The 21335-nt window shown below is 47.1% G+C and overlaps 1 protein-coding gene across 6 annotated transcripts in view; it reads right to left on the reverse strand.

Moving 5' to 3' along the window:
* The window catches only part of LARGE1 (LARGE xylosyl- and glucuronyltransferase 1), a 544237-nt gene that overhangs the window by 395485 nt on the left and 127417 nt on the right, over positions 1-21335 (reverse strand). For all 6 annotated transcript variants that reach the window (XM_045062296.1, XM_045062294.1, XM_045062295.1 and 3 more), the window contains one exon: positions 5086-5273. In XM_045062296.1, coding sequence (XP_044918231.1) covers positions 5086-5191 — 106 coding nt within the window. In that variant the 5' untranslated portion in view covers positions 5192-5273. Of the gene's footprint in view, positions 1-5085; positions 5274-21335 lie in introns of those variants that run through there.

Raw genomic sequence — 21335 nt, forward strand, 5'->3', positions numbered from 1 at the left:
TTCTGTGTCTCCTCCTCTCTCTCTGCCCCTCCCCTGCTTACACTCTGTCTTTCTCTCTCTCTCAAAAATTAATAAAGAAATTTTAAAACATAAAAGAAAACACAAGAAAAGTAATTAGGGTATGAAGAAAAGAAAGTAAAAGGAGTTTGTAGACGTGGCAGAAGCCAACCTGGCTAAGGGGGAGGACCCATCATGCTCAGCTGAGACCTAAGGGTCTAAGTCAGCCCAGCAAAGAAGGAGGGGGGGGGGGTGGGCAGCGAGGAAGGATGGAAGGGCAGCAGTGTCCCAGGAGCCAGCATGTGAGAAGACCAGCAGTCTCAGAGGGCAGGTGCGCACAGCACCCGAAGCAAATCCAGTGTGGCTGATGGAAGACGGGAGGGGACATAAGGAAACAGAGGCAGCACAGCCGACAAGGAGCAGGACGGCCCCGCGACTGAGCTCTGGCCGCTCTCTGGAGGGTGGAGGACACGTGTGAGACGGCAGGATGTTCCATCAGCCGCGACCACAAAGGATGAAGGTGAACGGCTGAGCCAGGGCCACGGCAGTGGTGAAAGGCGGGAAGCAAAGACGTGGCCGGAAGAGGCCACAGTCAGGTGCGACAGGATGTGGCACCCGGCGATGGAGAGAATAAAGAAGGAAGCAAAGACTCCACGCTTTGAGCTTGATGGACGGGTAGCTGGGAATGGTAACTGAGATGCTACAGGAGAAAAGGAGGATGGGGGAGGAAACAAAGGAAACAGGCTTGAGGAACTGGGGGGCTGAAGTGCCAGCAAAGACATCCCCTGACCAGCATCTGTAACCAGCAGGCACCTGGCCTTTGACAAACAGCTCTGCGAACGGGGATCTCATCACTTTCCAAGATGTGGACTCCAACACCTGGCAAGTTGAATCTGCGATTACAATAGTTTTTTTTTCTTACATTGAGTCAATGCCTGTTTCCTCATAACTTTTATGCATTGATCCTGGATCCACACTCAGGAGCAAATCACAGGAAGCCGATTCCCTCTTCCCGACATATTTGCCATTAACTGGAGAAGATTCTGGCCATTTCCAATTCATTCACGTCAGATGCTTAGAATAGAAAACTTCCAGAATGTTAGTGCCCCAATAGCCCCAACAGGTCACATTCATTTTTTTTTTTTAAATATATTCTTTAAGTTTATTTGTTTTGAGAGAGAGTGAGAGAATGCAGCGGGAGCAGAGAGAGAGAGAGAGAGAGAGAGAGAGAGAGGATCCCAAACAGACTCTGCACTGTCAGCACAGAGCCTGATGCAGGACTCGAACTCATGAATCAGGAAACAATGACCTGAGCCGAAATTGTCAGACGCTCAACCAACTGAGCCACCCGGGCGCCCCAGGTGACCTTCAGTTTTATGTCACTTCGTGTAGCAGGAGACAAAGGCCTCGAAAGAGCAGTGACTGCACCCCAAATCACCCCGCTACTCTGGCTCAGCTGATTCGGAGCCTGAGGCTACCATCCAGGATACTCTCAATAGATCTTCCTGCTGTGTGTCATCTAATTCGAAAACTTTATGCAGGAGGCATCTGCATCTCTGGGAGAGTCTAGGCTCTGCTCTCAAGAGATCCATCGAAATTAAACGGGGTTGAAAAATAAATAAACTCACATAAAATATAAATAGCATCCCCATGAATACAGGCAGCAACTCTGTCCCTTATTTATGGCTCCACCTGCCTTGAAGAGAAAACTCAAGGGGGTCAATAAACGGATTGCAAAGTTGTTACATTTTTGGTTTTTTTTTAATTTTAACATTTACTTATTTACTTTTGAGGGAGGGAGAGAGAGAGAGAGAGAGAGAGCACAAGCAGGGGAGGGGCGGCAACACAGAATCCAAAGCAGGCTCTAGGCTCTGAGCTGTCAGCACAGAGCCCAACACGGGACTTGAACTCACGGACCGCGAGATCATGAGTTGAGCTGAAGTTCGAAGCTTAACTGACTGAGCCACCCAGGCGCCCCAAAGTTGTTATGTTTAACTACAGAGAAAAGAATGTCTCCACAGGCTCTTTTGCAAATGCACTGATATCTGCTGACAACTGGCAGGGGCTCCACGGAGGTACCTTTGTCTCCCAGTACATACTCAGCCTTTTCTAGAGCCTCAGGATCTCTGGGTCATCCTGCCCTACATGCCCCCCCCCCCCCCGCCCCATGCTGAGCTCCCCGTACCACATGGCACTTGTATTTACACACCTCTCATGTTGGGTGTTTCACTACCTCCCAGGGCAGCTCATTCCAGCCCTGGACAGGATAATCCTTTACTAGGATGAGTTTGACAGCTGGCTCCCTGCCATGTCCCTCCATAGATCCTGGGGCCATCTCTCTTTCGGGCAACAGCTCCTTGACTGTGTGTGGAAGCCGATCATGTACACCTGGAGTGGAACCTCTGCTTCTCCAAGGTAAATAGCCCCAATTCTTTCCACTACTCTGTATGTCACAAGGTTTGGATTGGCACTGGCATTCGCCTAGACTCTCCTGAATGTGCTGACTTGTCTAGATTGTCCTCCAAGTGTGGCATCTAGAAATAAATGCTGTGGTCCAGCTGTGGATTAACTGATACCCCAGAAAAGGCATCTATCCCCACTGTCATTCTAGCTGGGATACTTCTGTTAACATACTCACATCATCTAGCCCCTATGTAATGCAGTTTGTGATTTGGTCCCAAGGGGAGGATTTATTATTAGCAACATGTTGGTAAATAGGGCACCTCTTTCCAGTCTGTACAGGTCACCTCAGAGTATTATTTCCTCAATCCTCTCTGTTTCCCGTCGTCTGTCTGATAGTCTAATACAATCATTCAAAGTCAGAGATAGTGGTCACTCCATCAGCCAAGGCTGGCCCAGACAGCAGGAGGCTGGAAAGGAGACTTCTAGCTGACATCAACCTGCCACTAAGCACAGCCAATTATACATTCTCCATATCTCAGATCCACTCCTAGTCTCCTCTTTGGGAAAATGCACCATTTACCTTTGGGGGCCATTTTGAGTCCCTCATTCTGACTCCACGTATTTCAGGGAACTCCTCTTTACCCTAAGACCAAAAATAGGCACCTCCCCCAGCCACGGTGATTGGTCTCTGGACCACAAGTGACCAGAGGCAATCCAATCAGGCAATACTGTGGAAGCAGGGGGAGGACGAACTCCTCTTTCCACAGGCACTGGTGAGTGTAAGTTGTAAATTAAAGCTTCCTCTGTGGAGATGAAACTGCCCTGAAAGAAACCAAGGCGGAGAAATGGAGAGCAAAGGCAAGAAGGGAGACGGCGCTACAAAAATATCATTTGAGCCCCTGGATCCATCCCTGCCTGAAGCCCATCCTACATTTGAACTTACTGGTTTTGTTAGCCCCCAAATTCCCTTCTTGCCAAAATCATTTGGGGTTGGGTTTTTATCAACGAGTGCAAATGAAAATTCTGCAACTTCCCTCTGAGGCACCCAGAAAGGTCATGTGACACCTTGTCAAACCCCTAAGCCAAAGTGTGATACCTCACTGGAGCCCCCATCTACAACATGGTATTGTAGTTACGAAGCTCAGATCTCGAGTCCAATAACACAGGCCCATCCTGACGGGCTTTGGGGTCTTGGACAGATCACTGAAGGATTTCTGCCTCACCCTCCTCTTGTATACCTACTACATGGGATTACTGGGGAGAGCGAGACAATGCATGCAAAGCCCCTGCAACGATAACTGGCCTGCAGTAATGTCTGAAACACTGGCATGTCATTATCGTTAACATTGTTACACCATTAGTATCATCACTAGTCCCGTTATACTGGCAGGGTCCAGGTTTTCACGTGCTAACCCTGGACCGGCACTGGGTGCTCTCAGCCTTCTTTTACAAGGGCTTTTCCATCATCCCTGGCCCAATGCTTCCTTCTGTCTCTTCTAGGATCCACATCAACTCACCTTTCTCCCTCTGGTCTCTTTGCCAAAACTTAATCATCCACTGCCATGGCATAATTTACTCCATGCAGCTGCTCATATGGAAACTCCTCGACTCCAGGGATGTATAGGGCAGGACATACGGGCCCTTTCCTGTTCTACAGGCACACAGCCACCCCGATCACACTCAGTCGAGCTAACTCAGGGCAAATCTCACAAAGTCCACAACTCCTAATTAAAAGGTAGCCTTGAGCTGTCAAAAAAAAATTATGCATAAAGGAAATGTTTAAAAACACAGTAGTGACTTCCTTGAGACAGATTTTCATCGGAGATTTTTTTGAACTCACTTATGGGCGTAAATAAAAAGAAAGTGTCCTCCTCGATGACGCTCCCATCCCTTCCCTCCCTGAAGCTTAGAAAACCACCTTTGATACGCGAAACACTGCGCCGCATTTGAAACTGCTGGCTGGGAGAATGGCCAGGCTTGTCTTCTCCACTGATTGCTGAGAAGCGACGAGGATCGGCGTTTGTTTTGATTGGCTCGGGGAGGGCCGCTCCTCTGCTTGCACGCCTCCATCTGGGCAGTGTGACCATCATCTTTCACACCCAGCCAGGCCTGACACCCCAACCGCTGCCTCCCGCGGCACCCTGGGCTCCATGCACGGCAGTCCTGTGCTCACCTGTCGTTCCCCCCACGACGCATTGTGAATGTCCAGATCTGTGATCGCTGCATTCCCAGCACCTGGTTCGGTGCAGATGTTCAACAGCAGCAGCAGCAAGAGTCACAACAAAATGTGAAATGTGTGAGTGAGTGAGTGAATGAATGAATGAATGAATGGAAGAATGAATGAAAACAGCTGGCTCCATGCGGTTGAGAAATCTCTCCAGGGCCCAAACCTTTCGCCCGCTATTGACACAGCGACCGACCTGCAGAGCTGGTAGCTGACATTTGTGTAACCTCCACCATCCACTGCACCCAGGTGCACCTTACTTCGTTTCTGTTTCTCTGTGTTCCTCCTCACGACGGACTCCCTCCAACACCCGTGTAAGCCCCGCGCAAGTCTCTGCCCGAGCACCAACGTTCTCCTGCTCCACACGGTGACCCGGAGGGGGCTTCCGAGGACTCTGGGACGGCCAGTGTCCTTTTTCTTCCCTCTCCATCCCTCTCCCTGTGAGGAAGCCTCCTTCTTACCTTCAAAGCTCCCGGCAAAGAGGTAAAGCCAGGTGATGGCTGGGATGCAGAGAACAGTCAGCGAGGCAGCCAGGAATTTCCGTCTCCCTCTGCAGATTCCCAGCATCCTCTCAGAAGTGACAACCCCTAATCCCAGCGCCGATTCTCTGCCCGGAGCACGGGGTCCTCGGCCTCCTTCATAATACTTTCTGAAAGGAAGAGCAGAGAGGAAGGGCTGAGTTCTTAGCGCTGGAAATGGATGCAGATTGAAGAGGAGAAATACCCTGTAGGTCGTGAAGGTATCCGACTCGTCCACAATCTCCTGCTAACCTATTCTGAGACACAGTGCTGCAGTCTTGCAGTCTATCAGAACAGAGACAGCTCTTTAAAAAGTAAATGAATAAAGGATGATAAAAAGTATGAGATCTCAAGGGACACCTGGGTGGCTCGGTCGGTTGAGCGTCCGACTCTTGATTTCGGCTCAGGTCATGATCCCAGGGTTGTGGGATCGAGCCCCATGTCGGGCTTAGCATTGAGCATGGAGCTTGCTTAAGATTCTCTTTCTCCCACTGCCCCTCCCCAGCTTATGTTCTCTCTCTTTCTATAAGAAAAAACAAAAACAAAAAACCCTATGAGATCTCTCCCTTCTGCCTCTGCCTCTCTCTCTTTCTCTCTCTCTCGTGCACAGACACACACACACACACACACACACACACACACACACACAGAGGCATGTATTCTATAGTGTAGGTTAGTTTGCAGCAAGAATGTGACAGACTGAGATGTGCACAGAGCTCTGTGGAAAGAAAAATGAAGTTGCTGACTGATGCAGGTGTGGCCAAGATGGCAGAACCGTTCCCGAGTTCCAGATAGGAAGAGCTGAGGAAGGCACTGGAGGCTGACTGATGGCACACTCAGAGGAGACGAGACTGCACTGGCCACATCATCATCTGCAGGGGACTACAACTGGATCACAGTTGATAACCCACAAACACTCACCAGGGACTATCTTAATAGCTCCCGCCTTTAATACAGAAGGAGATATCCAGAAAAGCATGGAAACAATTAAAATGTGCAGAAAATGGAGAGGAACACAGATAACCTACAACTCATCTGCAGAGAGCCAGTCCTAAGGTCACGCAGAAGACTGGCTGAGACATGTTCAAAGAGGGAGGAGGGTCAATTCTCATGGAGCAGGGGCCCATGATCCTTCACCTGGGTATCTGACCACAGGTCATATGCCTTACAAAGGAATTTAAAACCCGGCAGACCATGCAATCTCTTCACCTATATCCTAATGTGGATGTCACACTGGCTGCAGGTGGAATGCGGGATCCACATGTTAGGAGCCTCCCAAACAGGGCAGAAGCTACTATTGCAGGTACCTATACAAGGCTTCCCATCCCCAAAGAACACTGTCCATGAAAGAGCTGGCTTTGCTGTCCCCTTGGGTAGTCCCACAAATGTCCTTCCCTCTGCCAGAACCCCTAAGCCCCATGTGACTAGGTCTGGTTGAACTGTCTCCCCTCCCCACCAGCCTTGGCGTTTTCGGGAGACAGACACCCTGTCCGCCCGTCTTACATTGGCCTAAGACTTAGCATACTGCCTGTCACCTGCTGGCTGGCTGATAACTGTCTGCTGAACGTACAAATGGAATCAGAGTCTAACCAAAAAAAAAGCCTTTCGGAGCTTTAGGAATTTGGGTTCAGCAAGTTGCCAGCAATAAACACCTAATGGAGCCAATCTCAACTGTCAGTGCCAGGCTTTCTTCTGCAACCACTCTGACGCCGTTTTCTAAATGGCCCTCCCTCGAAACACATGAAAGACCACAAGGCTGGAGGGTGTGGCCTAGAAAGTAAAACCAAAAAAGCAAAACCCCTTTCAACAAAGAATGTTGATTTGAGAAAAGGTTCCCCCAGCCCCCTCCACTACCATAGAAAGTTTTTCATTCTGAAGCATGGGCAACAAACCCTCCACACCAACTGTGAGTCACTAAGAATAAGGATCTCCCAGATGCTGGGGGATCTCTCAGGAAGAACATACTGGGGACAGGAGGCTATGCAGTGACACTGATGTGGCTTCAAATCCAGTTCCACACTCAACTAGCTGCAACACTGCCGAACTCCCCGTCTCCGGGTAAGTTCCATGTTGTCCGTGTACAATGAAGCGATGCCCTCTCTGCCAGAGAGTCTTAAATGAGAGATCCCTTGAAGAAGGGCCCAGAAAGGACTGATGGGCATGAGGCAAGGTGAGCCCCACCTCTTCCTGAGGGCAGAAGGGCAGAAGTATCATGTTTTTCTCACTCCCCATTCCCACAGGGCTTGGGAGAAAAGAGCCCAACAAATAAGTACGGGCTGACATTGTCAAGTGCAAATGGGTGACTTCAATCAGAAGGACCCAGTGGATTCTCCTTCAGGAAGACACCACATTAAAACTGCCTCTTTTGGTGTTTGGTTGTTTGGTTTTTGGGTTGTTGGTTTTGTTTGGTTTTTTTTTTTTTTTTTTTGGTTTTTTGTTGTTGTTTTTGTTGTTTCTTTTGCAGTTCACTTTTTTTTAATGTTTATTTTTTAAAGAGAGAGAGAGAGAATACACACACACACACACACACACACACACACACACACACACACACACATACACACACACACACGTTGGGGAGGGGCAGAGTGAGAGCGAGACACAGAATCCAAAGCAGGCTCCAGCTCTGAGCTGTCAGCACAGAGCCCTACACCGGGCTTGAACTCACAAACTAGGAGATCATGACCTGATCTGAACTCGGATGCTTAACCCACGGAGCCACCCAGGCGCTCCTGCAATTCACTTATAATAATAATAGTAAAGACAACTAGCAATAAGCAGCATGTATTATGTCTCAGGCTCTTTTAATTCTCCAAAATAACCTATGAGGTAGAAACTATTTTTCATCCCCATTTAGTGGATGAGAAAACTAAGGCCTAGAAAGGTTGATGAACGGGCCAAAGGTTACATGCCCCTCCGGCCGAGAGACCTTGGGCTCTGCTCTCCCCAAGTAACTGATTCCAACAACCTTTGCCAGGGGTCGTTTCCCTTCTGATCTAACCTAAATCTTTCATGTTGAATCTTAGGGTTACTTTCCTCCCCGGGTTAAATACATCACCACCGTTTGTTCCCTCTCAAAACAAAACAAACAAAAAAAGTACAACAGACAGAGCAAAAACTGGAAAGCAATAGATGAATTTGGACTTGAGGGGTAAGCAGTAGGAATATATATGGAGCTGAACGCAAGTGGCATTAATATTTAAAAACGTTTTTAAAAACCTCTTTAGAACACTTCCTTTCCTCCTTTCTTCGCTCCATCTGCAAAAGTAAATTTCAACTGGCACAATTTGTCCTAAGTTTTGAAACACAGTCCAGGGTGGTTTGCATTTTATGATAACACTGGCATCTGAAATTAAACCCAGCAGGTAAAAAAATATTCCTTCATGGATTTGACTTTTAAATTTTTTTTTCAACGTTTATTTATTTTTTGGGATAGAGAGAGACAGAGCATGAACAGGGGAGGGGCAGAGAGAGAGGGAGACACAGAATCGGAAGCAGGCTCCAGGCTCTGAGCCATCAGCCCAGAGCCTGACGCAGGGCTCGAACTCCCTCGGACGCTTAACCGACTGCGCCACCCAGCCGCCCCCATGGATTTGACTTTTAAATGATACCTCTGTGCACTAAAAACACAATTTAAAGAAAAATCTCAATTTATATCAGGAGTTACTCCAGGAAGTCAATATAGTGAAGGAACACAAGAAAGAAGGAAGGTCTGGAAATCACCTCCCATACGTGTGCAAATGTTGATGGATTAACTGGGGAAACCAGTCTGGAACCGGTTCTTGCCTGGTCTGAGGGAGACAGACTCCAGGGTGAATAGGCAGGGCAAAGAGTCACCTCTAAAATGCCCATGGCTCCATCTGTTGGGATGAGCCCTGGGTGTTGTATGGAAACCAATCTGACAATAAATTTCATATTTAAAAAATAAATAAAATAAAATAAAATAAAATAAAATAAAATAAAATAAAATAAAATGCCTCAAAACCCATCATCCAATTCCTTGGCCAAGCTGGTCAATTTCTGCTCCTAAACTTCTACTACTCGATCTGTCTTCTCCCATCTGTTTTAACCAATGAAAGTCACATTTATGCAGAACACTGTATGAGCCAGAAAAATTATCGTGCTCTATTAAAGCCACAAAAGCAGTACTCACAGCTGAACATAAATGTGATTACAAGTATCTTTCAGTCCAACAAAACATGTATAAATACCGATATAACTATACATATGAACAGTATAAAAGTTAAAGGTTATCTCTGGGTATAGGATACGGATCATTTCAATATATCTGAATACAGATTTCTCCCAAAAAACTTTAACAAAGAATATGTGTTGCTTTTATAACTGAAAAATATTTTAAAATTTGAATCACCACGTCTTCTTGTTATATTGCATGTGATTCAAAATACCTCAGGGCAGACAGTGAAAAATACATGTGTTACTTTTACTTTCCGTGACAGGTTCAGTAAGTTAAGATCTGCAGGATCCTAATTAGGAATACATCTTCTGGGGGTGGCTGGCTACCATTTGAAAGACTCCAATCAGAAGCCCACCTTCCAAATGCTGAGCTGAGCTGATCAACACCAGACAGTTGTTATCCCCTTCCCCTTCCCCTCCTTCTCCTCCTTCTTTTTTTAAGTAGGGTCCAAGCCCAACTTGGGGCTTGAACTCACAACCCCGAGATCAAGAGCCCCATGCTCCACTGACAGCCAGCCAGGCATCCCTGGAGGTTCTCTTTTAAAAAAAAAAAATTTTTTTTAACGTTTATTTATTTTTTGAGAGACAGAGAGACAGAGTGAGTGGGGCAGGGTCAGAGAGAGAGGGAGACACAGAATCCAAAGCAGGCTCCAGGCTCTGAGCGGTCAGCACAGAGCCTGACACGGGGCTCCAACTCACAGACCATGAAATCATGACCTGAGCTGAAGTCGGATGCTTAATCGACTGAGCCACCCAGGCACTCTTGGAGATTCTCTTTTAATTAGCATCAATAGAAATGAATTTTCATGGGTGTTCAAGACATGTGAATTGTCTAGAAATTCTGCACATGAAGAGTGAATAAAATCTAAGTAACTTCCAAAGGAAACAAACAAACAAAAGTCTAAGGAACCCAATGACTAAAACCCTTCAGAATTATTAGGAACCCCAACAGATCCTATAGGCATGTAACAGATTTGTTACATGTTATATTCTATGTTGTTACAGGTTATATGTTATTTGTTACAATTACCAATTGTAACTATAAGATAGGGTGAATCCTGTCAGTCCCATATTGTCATTGAAAGAGCAGACCTAGACCCGCCGACTCTATTTTGTTCTGTGTCCTCCATCTTGAGTGACTATGTCCCGGACATGGCCCCCTTTCCGGAAAAACCACAGAAAGAAATTCCAGCTCAAACCTCAGACCACGCCTCCTCTCCTTGAGTAACTTCCTGCTCACCCATTCAAACTTCCCATTCAAACCATGCCCAGCAACCTGCGCAACAGGACTCTGACCCTTCCCCACCCAATCAGCTAAGGCCTCGACCATCACCCACCCCCCCAACTGCCCCTAAATCCCTATAAAACCTTTGTGCTTTTGAAACTCGCTCTCTCTCTCCGGCATCTCACCGCTGTGTCGGTGCAGCTAGGGGATTGAGCTCGAGCTAGTTCGAATAAAGGCTCTTTGCTTTTGCCTCCGACTCGGCTCCCTGGTGGTCTTTGGGGATCACGAATTCTGGGCATAACAGTCATCCCAATCTCAAGTGAACCTTTCTTGCAAGAGGCTGTCCCAGTTCCTAAGAGGGCACAGGGCTGGCCCTCACTGAGCTTATAATACAGGTCCTACAGCAGACAGACCCTCCACCGATGTTGGCTTTGTTGTGTCATTATTTGTACTATTGCTAGTGTTATATCCACACCTCACACCTTTGCCCAAGCCTCTCACACACAGCCCGACTGTCCTGCCGTGTCTTCCCTCCTCTGCTGGACCTCAGGAGAAATTTCAAGTCCTGGCTGCTTCAGTGAAACATCTCTGGCAAGTCCAGACCTGGAGATGTTCCCTCCCTTTGTTCCAAACTCCAAAGGCCATCAGGAGCACCATCCAGATCACTGTCATTGTCTTTTTTTTTTTTTTTAACTATTTTTAAAATATAATTTATTGTCAAGTTAGCTAACATACAGTGTATACAGTATGCTCTTGGCTTCTCCAGTAGATTCCCATGATTCATTGCTTACATACAACACCAGTGCTAGTCCCAACAAGTGCCCTCCTTCAATGCCCATCATCCACTGTCATTGTCTTCTAATCATCTCCTGTCTCTAATCTCTCTTCATCAGACTAAAACCCCGAAAGGGCAAAGGATCCTGGCCCTCTAGTGTCTGTTTTAAGCCTCTGCCAGAGACCAGGAGCTAAAACATTGGTTTACACTTAGCCATCTCCATCCAAAGTGTAGCCCCTAAATCAGCAGCAGCAGTGAGGGGCTCATATCTTGCGAGAAAGGCAGACTGCCAGGCCCCACCCCAGCTCCATGGATCAAAATCTGCATTTTAACAAGAGCCCAGGTGATGCGGGTGCACTCTACTACCAAAGCACTGAGTAAACAACTGGTTATTGATAAATAAAGCTGGCCTCCCTCCACTCCTACCTGACCCCCTCCTTCACCTTACCCCTGCAGGGACTGGCCAGTATACTAGGGAGAACCATCACATCCTGGACTCTTGATGGCAGATTTATTACAACAGTTCTCTGATAGATGGAAAGAGAGTTTCTAGAAGGAAAAGTGCTTTTTTCTAATCGAACAGAAGCATCTTATGGACTAGAGGTTGCTCTGATGACCCATCCTGACTTCCCATCAAAAACACTTCTTCCATATTTGAATGACTGAAAAGCACCAACACCACCCACAGAGGCTGCATTATATCCATCTTTCAGAGACCAAGAGAAGCTAAGGACACTGATTTAGTTGGAAACCCTGGGACTCAAATTCCAGTGCTTCCTGAAAAACAAAAACAAAACAAAACAAAAAACCCCAGAAAATCAGTTCTACGCTACAGGACACACAACTGATGCCTCAAGGGCAGATACTTTGTCTGTTTTGGCCACAGCTGTTTTCTTTGTTGCTAGCACAGTATCTAGCATATAGGAGGAGATCAATAAACATTGAATGGATCGATGACTGAGTATTTCAGTCACAGCCGGCAGACTCCTGGATATTCACGACCATACAAACTACTCCTGGGACACACTCCAGCCCACACCTTCCTCCCAAGCCCAACTGTAGAATCCTGTGGAACTTCCACTATGTGATCAGCAAACTCCTCTTTATCCTCAGCTTCACCTGGCTTCATTCCAGCTCTGCTCTTGTGTGAAAGGACAGCTGTCCCCCGATTTCTGCCTTCCCCAAAGGAGAACCCTTTCCCCTACTCTTCTCAAGCAAGTACGAAATGGCTAGAAGGCGGGCCTCTGTCCTCCAGGCTTCCGGCTGTCTGCCAACTCTTACTGGTTCTCCCTCTCCTGAAGCCCCCATTCGTCTTTGGCTCAGCATCGTTCTCTCTGTCCTTGTCACTGTCATCTGGAAGCTCCCGGTTACTCTTCTCATTGTCTGAAGACCTCAGCGTCCAACACACATCCTTCTGCCTCTCCACCTCAGTTCCATGATGGGAATGGTCAGTTCACAACATCTGCCACTTCATGTGGACCAAATTTATGTTCTAGCTCTTGGTGTCACCAAAACCAGCACAGTCCCCAAAAATCTCCACCTCAGTTCCATGATGGGAATGGTCGGTTCACAACATCTGCCACTTCATGTGGACCAAATTTATGTTCTAGCTCTTGGTGTCACCAAAACCAGCACAGTCCCCAAAAATCTCAAATGTCAACATCAACCCCCCCCCCCCATCCAGCCCCCTGCTAGCCTTCCCAGGCTGCCATTGCCCAAATTCTTCACTGTCATCATGAACCCCGGTCCACCGGCTTTCTTCATTACTGTCCATCCAGGTCTAGATTTTCTTTCTATTCTCTCTCATTCAGCTTAGATGCCATGGCTCATTATTATAACCTCCCTCTGCAAGCATGCATGCCTCCCTTAGCCCTCCTTCTTTCCAATTATACCGGCCTGGAAAAATCCAGTCATTCAGATGAGCACAACCACACTTGTTTACCACGGCTCTACTTGGGAAGCCAAATGTTGGGGTAGGAAACCGCACTATCAGGCAGGCAGATTTGTTCCATTTAATCATGTCTGATTTCAAATGGTCAGTCAACTACTAAGAGGTGCTATTACCTTTCTCTGGTAAACTCACTGTGCTATTATCTGAGATGTTTATTTCATACATTCCTTTTCTCCTGTAGCCTTCTCTTCTCCAGATGGCAAATTCCAGGAATGTTCCAGGAGGCAGTGTGGGACCCATCTTGTTTTCTCTCCCCAGGTGAGATCTCCCATTCCAATGACTTGGGAGACAGTCTCCGGGCTGATGTCTCCCACTTTTGTACCTCCAGCTCTGGCCTCTCCTCTGACCTCCAGACTCACATGTACAATGATTTTCCCTACCACATGTGCCTCAATCCCAAGCTCCCCCTTCCCCACCCCCTCTTCTCCAGAGCTTTCTGCCGCCTTAAAGAGAACCATCGTCTACATCAATGCTCAAGCCAGATACCTGGGTACCAGTTACCAAGTACCTCAATTCCTTACTCACTCCTCATATCTTGTCAAATCTGGCCATCCTCAAACCCTGCCATTTTTACCTCTGAAACATTTATCCTGTCCTTTGATCCACCCACTTCTTTCCAGTTTTACTGCCACTATATAAATCCAAGCCGCCATCATCTCATGCGGGTGCCCAGTATGATAGCCTCCTAACTCAGATCACACCGGAAATTATTCAACGTCTCCCCGCAGCTCTTAAAATAACCCCCTAACTCGTTGTCATGTCTGTAAGGATCTCACGGCGTGACCTCTAACTGTCTCTACGTCCTCCTCTCTGGCCAGCATCCCTTCAATTCTGCTTGCCTCCAGCCACACCGGCCCTCTCACTTCTGGAACACACCGCAGGGCCTTTGCAAGTGTCTTCCCTCTGTCTGGAATGCTGCTCGCTCTGCTCTTCGCTTGGCTAAGTCCTTGAGATTCTTGAGTGCTGTCAACTCACAGGGGTCTTCTCAGAGGGTCCCAGGCCTCAGTGACCCTCCCTCACGTCCTCCGTCCTGCTCTCTGGTTACCTCCTCCTCCTCTGCACACATCAAACTTTGGAATGATACAATCATCTGATGGATTACTTATGTAATGGCTGCCTCACTCACTACATTTCAGTCTCCACTTGGGCAAAAACCAGGATGGCACCTAGGCACACAGGAGGCAGCCCTTAAATGGATGAACGAGCGAGTGAATGAACATGCCAGACAGCCTTGGCCATCAGGTAGGCACCTGGCAGCCTTCTCTAAACAAAAGCTTGCCATCTTGCTGCCGGACTCCACAACATCTATAATAGGAGAAACAGAAGCCACACAGCACCTCAGGTAGGTCCCTACAGTTGCAGTGAACCCTGCAGAGACCACTTGGTACATTTGAGGTCACCTGCAAAGTTCACTTTGGCAACTCTCTTTCCTTTCTCTGCTCCACGAGGAGGAACACAAAAGGGGGTTTGACCTCTCCCCCCGAGTCTAAGGCATCGCTCCTGGAGGACCACCCTACAGACGCTTCTTCCCTCCCTCTCTTCTCTGCACATCAGGGCCCAAGGCATCTCCCTCCTGTAGATGATTCTTGGGCTTGTCAAACTGGCACTCCCAATTCCTTTTTTCATTTGGAGAATGGCGTTTGGCCTCGGAGGCACTGTTTAAAAATTAATCACGTGAACTACAGGAGTAAAAGCCACATGCAATATGCTTGGGAACAAACATTGAAAACTTGGGAGTTCGCCGTGTTTCAAAGGACTCTAAGGGCCCACTGTCGCCAGCTTTGTTCGTCTTGATCCCGCTGTGAAGTCAAATTCTCTTGCTTCAAGGAAACATATCCCTTCGCTCTCAGAACCATGATGATGTCCCAGATCAAGGGAGGAGGGCCTCACCAGGGTGTCTGGTCTGGTCTTCAACCACCCATGTCACACACCTTTGCAGTTAGGACATGCTGCCTGCAGCCTGAGAGTTTTGCCATCTTGTCTCCACTATGTTCACAGCAAGCTCCGAGGCATGGTCTGCATTCTATGTGGGCCTCACAGCATTTACAGAGGATGGGGAGTCAGGACTTGGGCTCAAGCATCAGCTCTGCATATTGGCTGTTTAGGATCTTGACAGGTCATTCAACATCCCAGGGGCCCCCATCCTTTTTCGTGAAAGCCAGTGGCAGTACTGTGCACTAACAGCTGTTGGAAGCATTGAGGGAGATCAAAAGAATATCCAAAATATGATTACAGCAATGTGAGAGGCTCGAGTAGTATTAGTAACATTAAAATAAAACAGTTGGATTTCAGCTGCTTGACCAATCAAATTCTAAGAACTTGCTGTCGCACCTACAAAGTTGGCAGAGGGGCGTCTTCATCCGTTTGGGCTGCTTGGGTAAATACCATAGACTGGATGGCTTAAACAACAAACATTTATTTCTCACCATTCTGGAGGGTAGGAAGTCCAAGACCTAGGCTCTGGCAGATTCAGCGTCTGGGGAGAGCCTCCTTCCTAGTTTGTAGACAGCCATCTTGTTCTTGTGTCTGCACACGGTGGGCTTTCCAGGTCCCTTTTATAAAGGCACTAGTCCCACTCACATGGGCTCTGCCCTCATATTCTAATCATCTCCCAAAGACCCAGCCCCCTAAGACCATGGCACTGGTGGTTAGGATTCAACAGGCAGATCTTAGGGGACACAAACATTCAGTCGTAACTAAGGTGGGGAGGGAGCTAACAAATATGGGTGTGCCCTCGTCCTGCCTCACGGCGGTGTATAATACTGTACTGTAAAGGGAGTAGTATTCAAAAGGAAAAAACATCCTAACATCTGCAGAGGAAAAAAAAAAAACTGCGCTGAACACATTATTCAATAAATGGCTACTCTTTTAAAGGGGCCATTTCTGTACTTTAAAATTAAACGGACTGCTCCGTGAAGCAGATTATATCTCAAAACTCAGTGCCAGGAAATGATTCTCTTTTGAACCAAACCAGTATGCTTTCTTGGACAAGACAATAGCTCCTCTTACAAAACTCATCTTGTTTTCCAGAGCCACCTTTAAAAAGGTAAAAAGAAATAAGGGAAGTTAATTTTAAGAATACATTTAACTTAAGCTAGCATGTCTAAAACATTGGCATTGTAACACGTCACCAACATAAAATATTATTGAGATATTTTATACTCTTTTTCTCTCATCCTAAGTCTTCAAACTCCAGAGCTCACCTAACAGGAACAGCACCGCTCAGTTGAACTAGCCACATTTCAAGTGCCCCAGAGCCACAGTGCTGGACAGTACAGGAAAGTGTCTTCTGAGCCTTCTTGACATCCTGTTTCAGGAGGCAAGCGTGGCTGCAGGCCTGAGACGGAGCTGGAGCAGAGAACCCACGAGGCTCTGCAATAACACAGGCTGGATCGATGGCAGCCCGAGTGGGTGGCAGTGGAGCTAGAGGGACTGGAGGTCACCAGACGTGGGAGCACTCAAGAAGGAAGACAACAGGGGCGCCTGGGTGGCTCAGTCGGTTAAGCGTCCGACTTCGGCTCAGGTCACGATCTCGCGCTCCGTGAGTTCAAGCCCCGCGTTGGGCCCTGTGCCGACTGCTCAGAGCCTGGAGCCTGTTTCAGATTCTGTGTCTCCCTCTCTCTCTCTGCCCCTCCCCTGTTCATGCTCTGTCTCTCTCTGTCTCAAAAGTAAATAAACATTAAAACAAAAATTTTTTTTAAAAGAAGACAACATTTATCCAGCAATGAGTGCCAAGCACCATACTGATGCTTCCACACAGTCTTAGCTCACTCAGTCTTTAGAACCAAGCTGTGCAACTCTACTTTCCAGATAAGGGCACCAAGACTCAAAAGGTTAGTGATTCTCATCACATAGTGGGGGGACAGGGGGGCAGCCTGGGATTAACCCCAAGGCTTCTGACTTCAAATCCAATGTGTTTTCCTCAGCATGGTATTAAAGGCCTCCACGACCTCCAGCCCACCCACGTCACACTTCCCAATGCAGAATGAGCACCCAGATGAAGGACGCTGTGTCTGTCACATTTCCCTGCCTTTCTGCCTGCTTTGACTTCTTCCTACTGGTCTACCTCCTGCCTATCTGCGTGGTGAGCCTGTAAGACATTGGTTCTCAACTGGGGGTAATGTTGCCCCCGACCCTGGGAACATCTGGCAATGTCTGGAAACATTTTTGACAGTCAAGACTGGAGAGAATAGGGTGTTACTAGCATCTAGTGGCCCGGGAAGTACCACACATCCAATGTGGTCATCTTCCTCCAAAGTCACCACCTCCCTCGGCCCGGGGAGGTGGAGTGTGTTCATGTGCATCCCAGGGACTTTCCTTAATTTCCACCCTTTCTATCGCATCATACAACCCAGATTCTGCTTTTTAAGAGCAGAAACTCAAGTTCCATTGAGATGTTGACTGGCAGGCAATGTGACTATCACTTCTCACACAGAGCTCTCTCTGGGGTGACACAGGTAGAGAGGCAAAAGGAAAGAAAAGAGTCGAGACGCAATCAAAAACTTCCACTTACAACATTAACCTCTTTCAACAATGCATTGCCAAACAGATCTTTAATGCAAATTGATCTTTCCTGAGGATACACGCTTTTCCTGGGGTCAGACTATAGCTCCGGGAAGGCTGATTTTTATGTTTTTCTTCTGAATGTTAAATCAGCGCTTAATCATATCCATGAGGCTACCCATTGGAGTGTTTTGGTCTTCGTTCTTTTGATTTTCACTCTGGAAAGGGATGATTTAAGCAGGCATTGCCTCCCATTTCCATTCTGCTTAAGCCAACACTCAGAAGCACTTAACAAGGGCGGAGACGAAAAATGCACTCCAGTCTTCCCAACTGCTGGAGGGTGATGTGTCTAACTTGCAGAGTCTATTTTTCCTCTGGGTTTCAAGGCCTATGGAGATTTTATGTAAATATCTCTTGTGGCAAATGATAAGAAGGCAGCTATTTCTTTACCTTCTCTTGACTCTGCCACTTTCCTCCTCATTCCACTCTGCACGTGTTTACGGGGCACACACTCTATTCCAGGCACAGGGCTTGGAGCCCAGCATAAGAGAAGGGTACAACAGGGTTCCTGCCCTTGAGCAGACTTGTAAGAGTGTAGGGACCAGACAGACGCAGACACCATGAACAGGAACACAAGACAGGACCAGAGAAAGTGCTCGCAGGGGAAAACATCTGGGCTGAGCCAAGGAGGATGAAACAATTTAAATGGCTGCCAAGGGAAGGAAAGTCATCCCTGGCAGAAGGAGTCCCTCAGGAAAGTTCAAGGGCATGCCTGGGACCAGGGGATGGCAGCTAACCATTCCTTCCAGAGTCAGGTAAAGAGGCTGATGGGTGGAGGGGAACGAGCCTGGGTGGCCTTGAACGCTAAATGAAGGAGAACTTGGACTTCATTCTACAGACCCTCAGGAGCTGCTGAAGACTCCTAGGCAGGAATTACACCATCTGTGGTCAAGAAGACCAACAACTCTACGAGCAATATGAATTCTGGGTTGGGCAAAGAAGAACACACATCCCAGAGGCCAACTTACAGGCTTCTGGTGGCAGGCCCAGCTGGGGGCCATCCCAATAGCCATGTCCTTGTTTGGGGGACATTTCTGTTAACACAATGCCAATTTGGTCCATATATGGGTGCAATGGACTGAAGGTCTGTGTTCCCCCAAGATTCATATGTTGAAATTCTAATCCCCAATATGATGGTATGAGGAGGTAGGGCCTCTGGAAGGTAATTACATCACAAGGGTGGAGCCCATGCATGGGATTAGTGTCCTTATTAGAGGCACTCTTTCCATCATGTGAGGATGTAAGAAGTCATCTGGAAGGGTATCATCCCCAGAACCTGACCATGTCAGCCGCCTGATCACAGTTACTGTGACAATTGCATTTCTATTGTTTGTAATCCAGCCATTCGGTCTGTGGTACTGTGTTCCAGAAGGCCTAGTGGACTAAGACAGTGAGGCAGCACTATGCTGAAGGATGGGGCCTCTAGACGCCCAGGATCAGTCATGGTTGGTCTCAGTGTGCTGGAGCAGTACTGTTCTCCTTTGCCAGGGAACAGTTTGGGGAGTCCTGGTCCTACACTGCAATTAAAAGTCACAGTGTCACCAAAGCCACAGCAGGGAAAGTGGAAAAAAAAATTCCTCTTTTAGACAGACACATTACTTGCCTCAGATCACAAAGACTCTATGCCTCCCAATTTCAAGATACTTGAACCATACTGTGTGATGGCTTCCAAGTGTGACATTTTGACCCTGTTCCACGTTCCCCTGATTTGGGACATCCTTGTGACTAAAGAAGAACGATGCTTTTCTTTTTACTGGGTTAGAATTCACTTACCATAAAAATAACCATTTTAACAACACAGAATCCAGCAGCATTTACTGCATTCGTAGTGTTGTGTGCAACCACCGTCTCAATCTAATTCCAAAAATTTCTCATCACTCCAAAAGATAATCTCATACCGTTAGGTGGCCACTCCCCATTTCCCCTCCCCTGGCCCCTAACAACCACCAATTTGCTTTCTGTCTCTATGGAGTCACCAATTCTGGATATTCCATATAGGTGGAACCATACAATATTCCAGCCTTCCGTACCTGGCTTCTTTCACCTTGCATAATGTTCCTGTGCTTCAACCCTGTGTTGTAGCATGTATCAGCGGGTCGTTCTTTTTCATGGCTGGATAATATTCCACTGCAGGGATAGACCACATTTGCTGATCCATTCATCGGGTGATGGATATTCAGGATGTTTCCACCTTTTAGGAATTCTGAATTGTGCCACTAAAAATGCTTGTGTATAGTATTTCCTTGAGAAGAGTGGCTTTTCTTAAGGTTATCTAAATCCCTTTGCTCTATGCACACAGGGAGGTCTATTATTATTAATGATTTTAAATTTCTAGAACCTCGCACTTGGGGAGCTCAAGCAGTAGCAGCTATTTAGCAACTACTATGCAGCTGGGTCCATGCTGGGCACTTGACATTTTCATCTCATTCAACCCTCAAGACTCCTAACATTTGTGTATCATTGGTCCACTGTGGAGAAGAGAAAACCATGGCTCAGTGCGGGTCAAATGCCACACGTTACACGTGTAGTATGAGGTAGAACCAGGATGAGACACAGTGGGAAAGTGCCCAGCATTTTATCTGGCACAGAGCAGCTAAACAATGAATATGAATGAATAAATGAATGAATGAATGAATGAATGAATGAATATCCAATTAATTCACCACATACCTAATGGCAGTTTGATAATTAAAAAACAAAAGAACTTGGGAAGAGGGTAAAAAGGAAGGTACTACAGTCGATTATTTATTCTCATAACTAATTATACTTTTACGGTATGAAATGCTTGGTGGGTGGCTGTATTAGTTTCCTAGAACTGCTGGAACGAAGTTCCATAAAATGGGTAACTTGGCAGAAGTGTATCATCTCATAATTCTGAAGGCCCCATGGAAATCCAAGATGGCAGCATGAGCACTCCTGAAGTTGCCAAGGGAGGACCTGACCCAGACTAGTCTCCGAGCTACTGGTGGTCCCGGGGCTTACGGCAGCACAACCCCAGGATTCACGGGGCATTCTCCCTGTGTGTCTATCTCTGTCTGAATTTCACTTTTTATAAGGACAACAGTCATACTTGATTAGGGCCCAACCCAATCCAGTATGACCTCATTCTACCTAACTAGATCTGCAATGACCCTATTTCCAAATAAGGACATATTCTGAGGTACTGTGGATTAAAACACCACTAAGATAATGAATTTTGCAGAGATGTAATTCAGTCGCTAACAGTTACCTTCATCATCATGCAGAAGTCAAGAAAAGAAACCACCAAGAAGGCAGAGAGTCATGAAGAAGCACTTCAGTCCTATGGGGTCAGGGATAACCTGTCAAAGAACAGCAGGACTGACTCGAGGACACTGGAGAAGAACAGTCTGGCCTGGACCTACCACAGGTCTCAACATTCTAAATGATGTGAAAAAAAGAGCATGAGACCAAGCTTTAGGAAATCTAGTCCTGCTCAACCAGCAACTTACACTGTGACTCAA

The sequence above is a fragment of the Felis catus genome, chromosome B4, assembly GCF_018350175.1.
Source record: "Felis catus isolate Fca126 chromosome B4, F.catus_Fca126_mat1.0, whole genome shotgun sequence".
Taxonomy (NCBI): Eukaryota; Metazoa; Chordata; class Mammalia; order Carnivora; family Felidae; genus Felis; species Felis catus.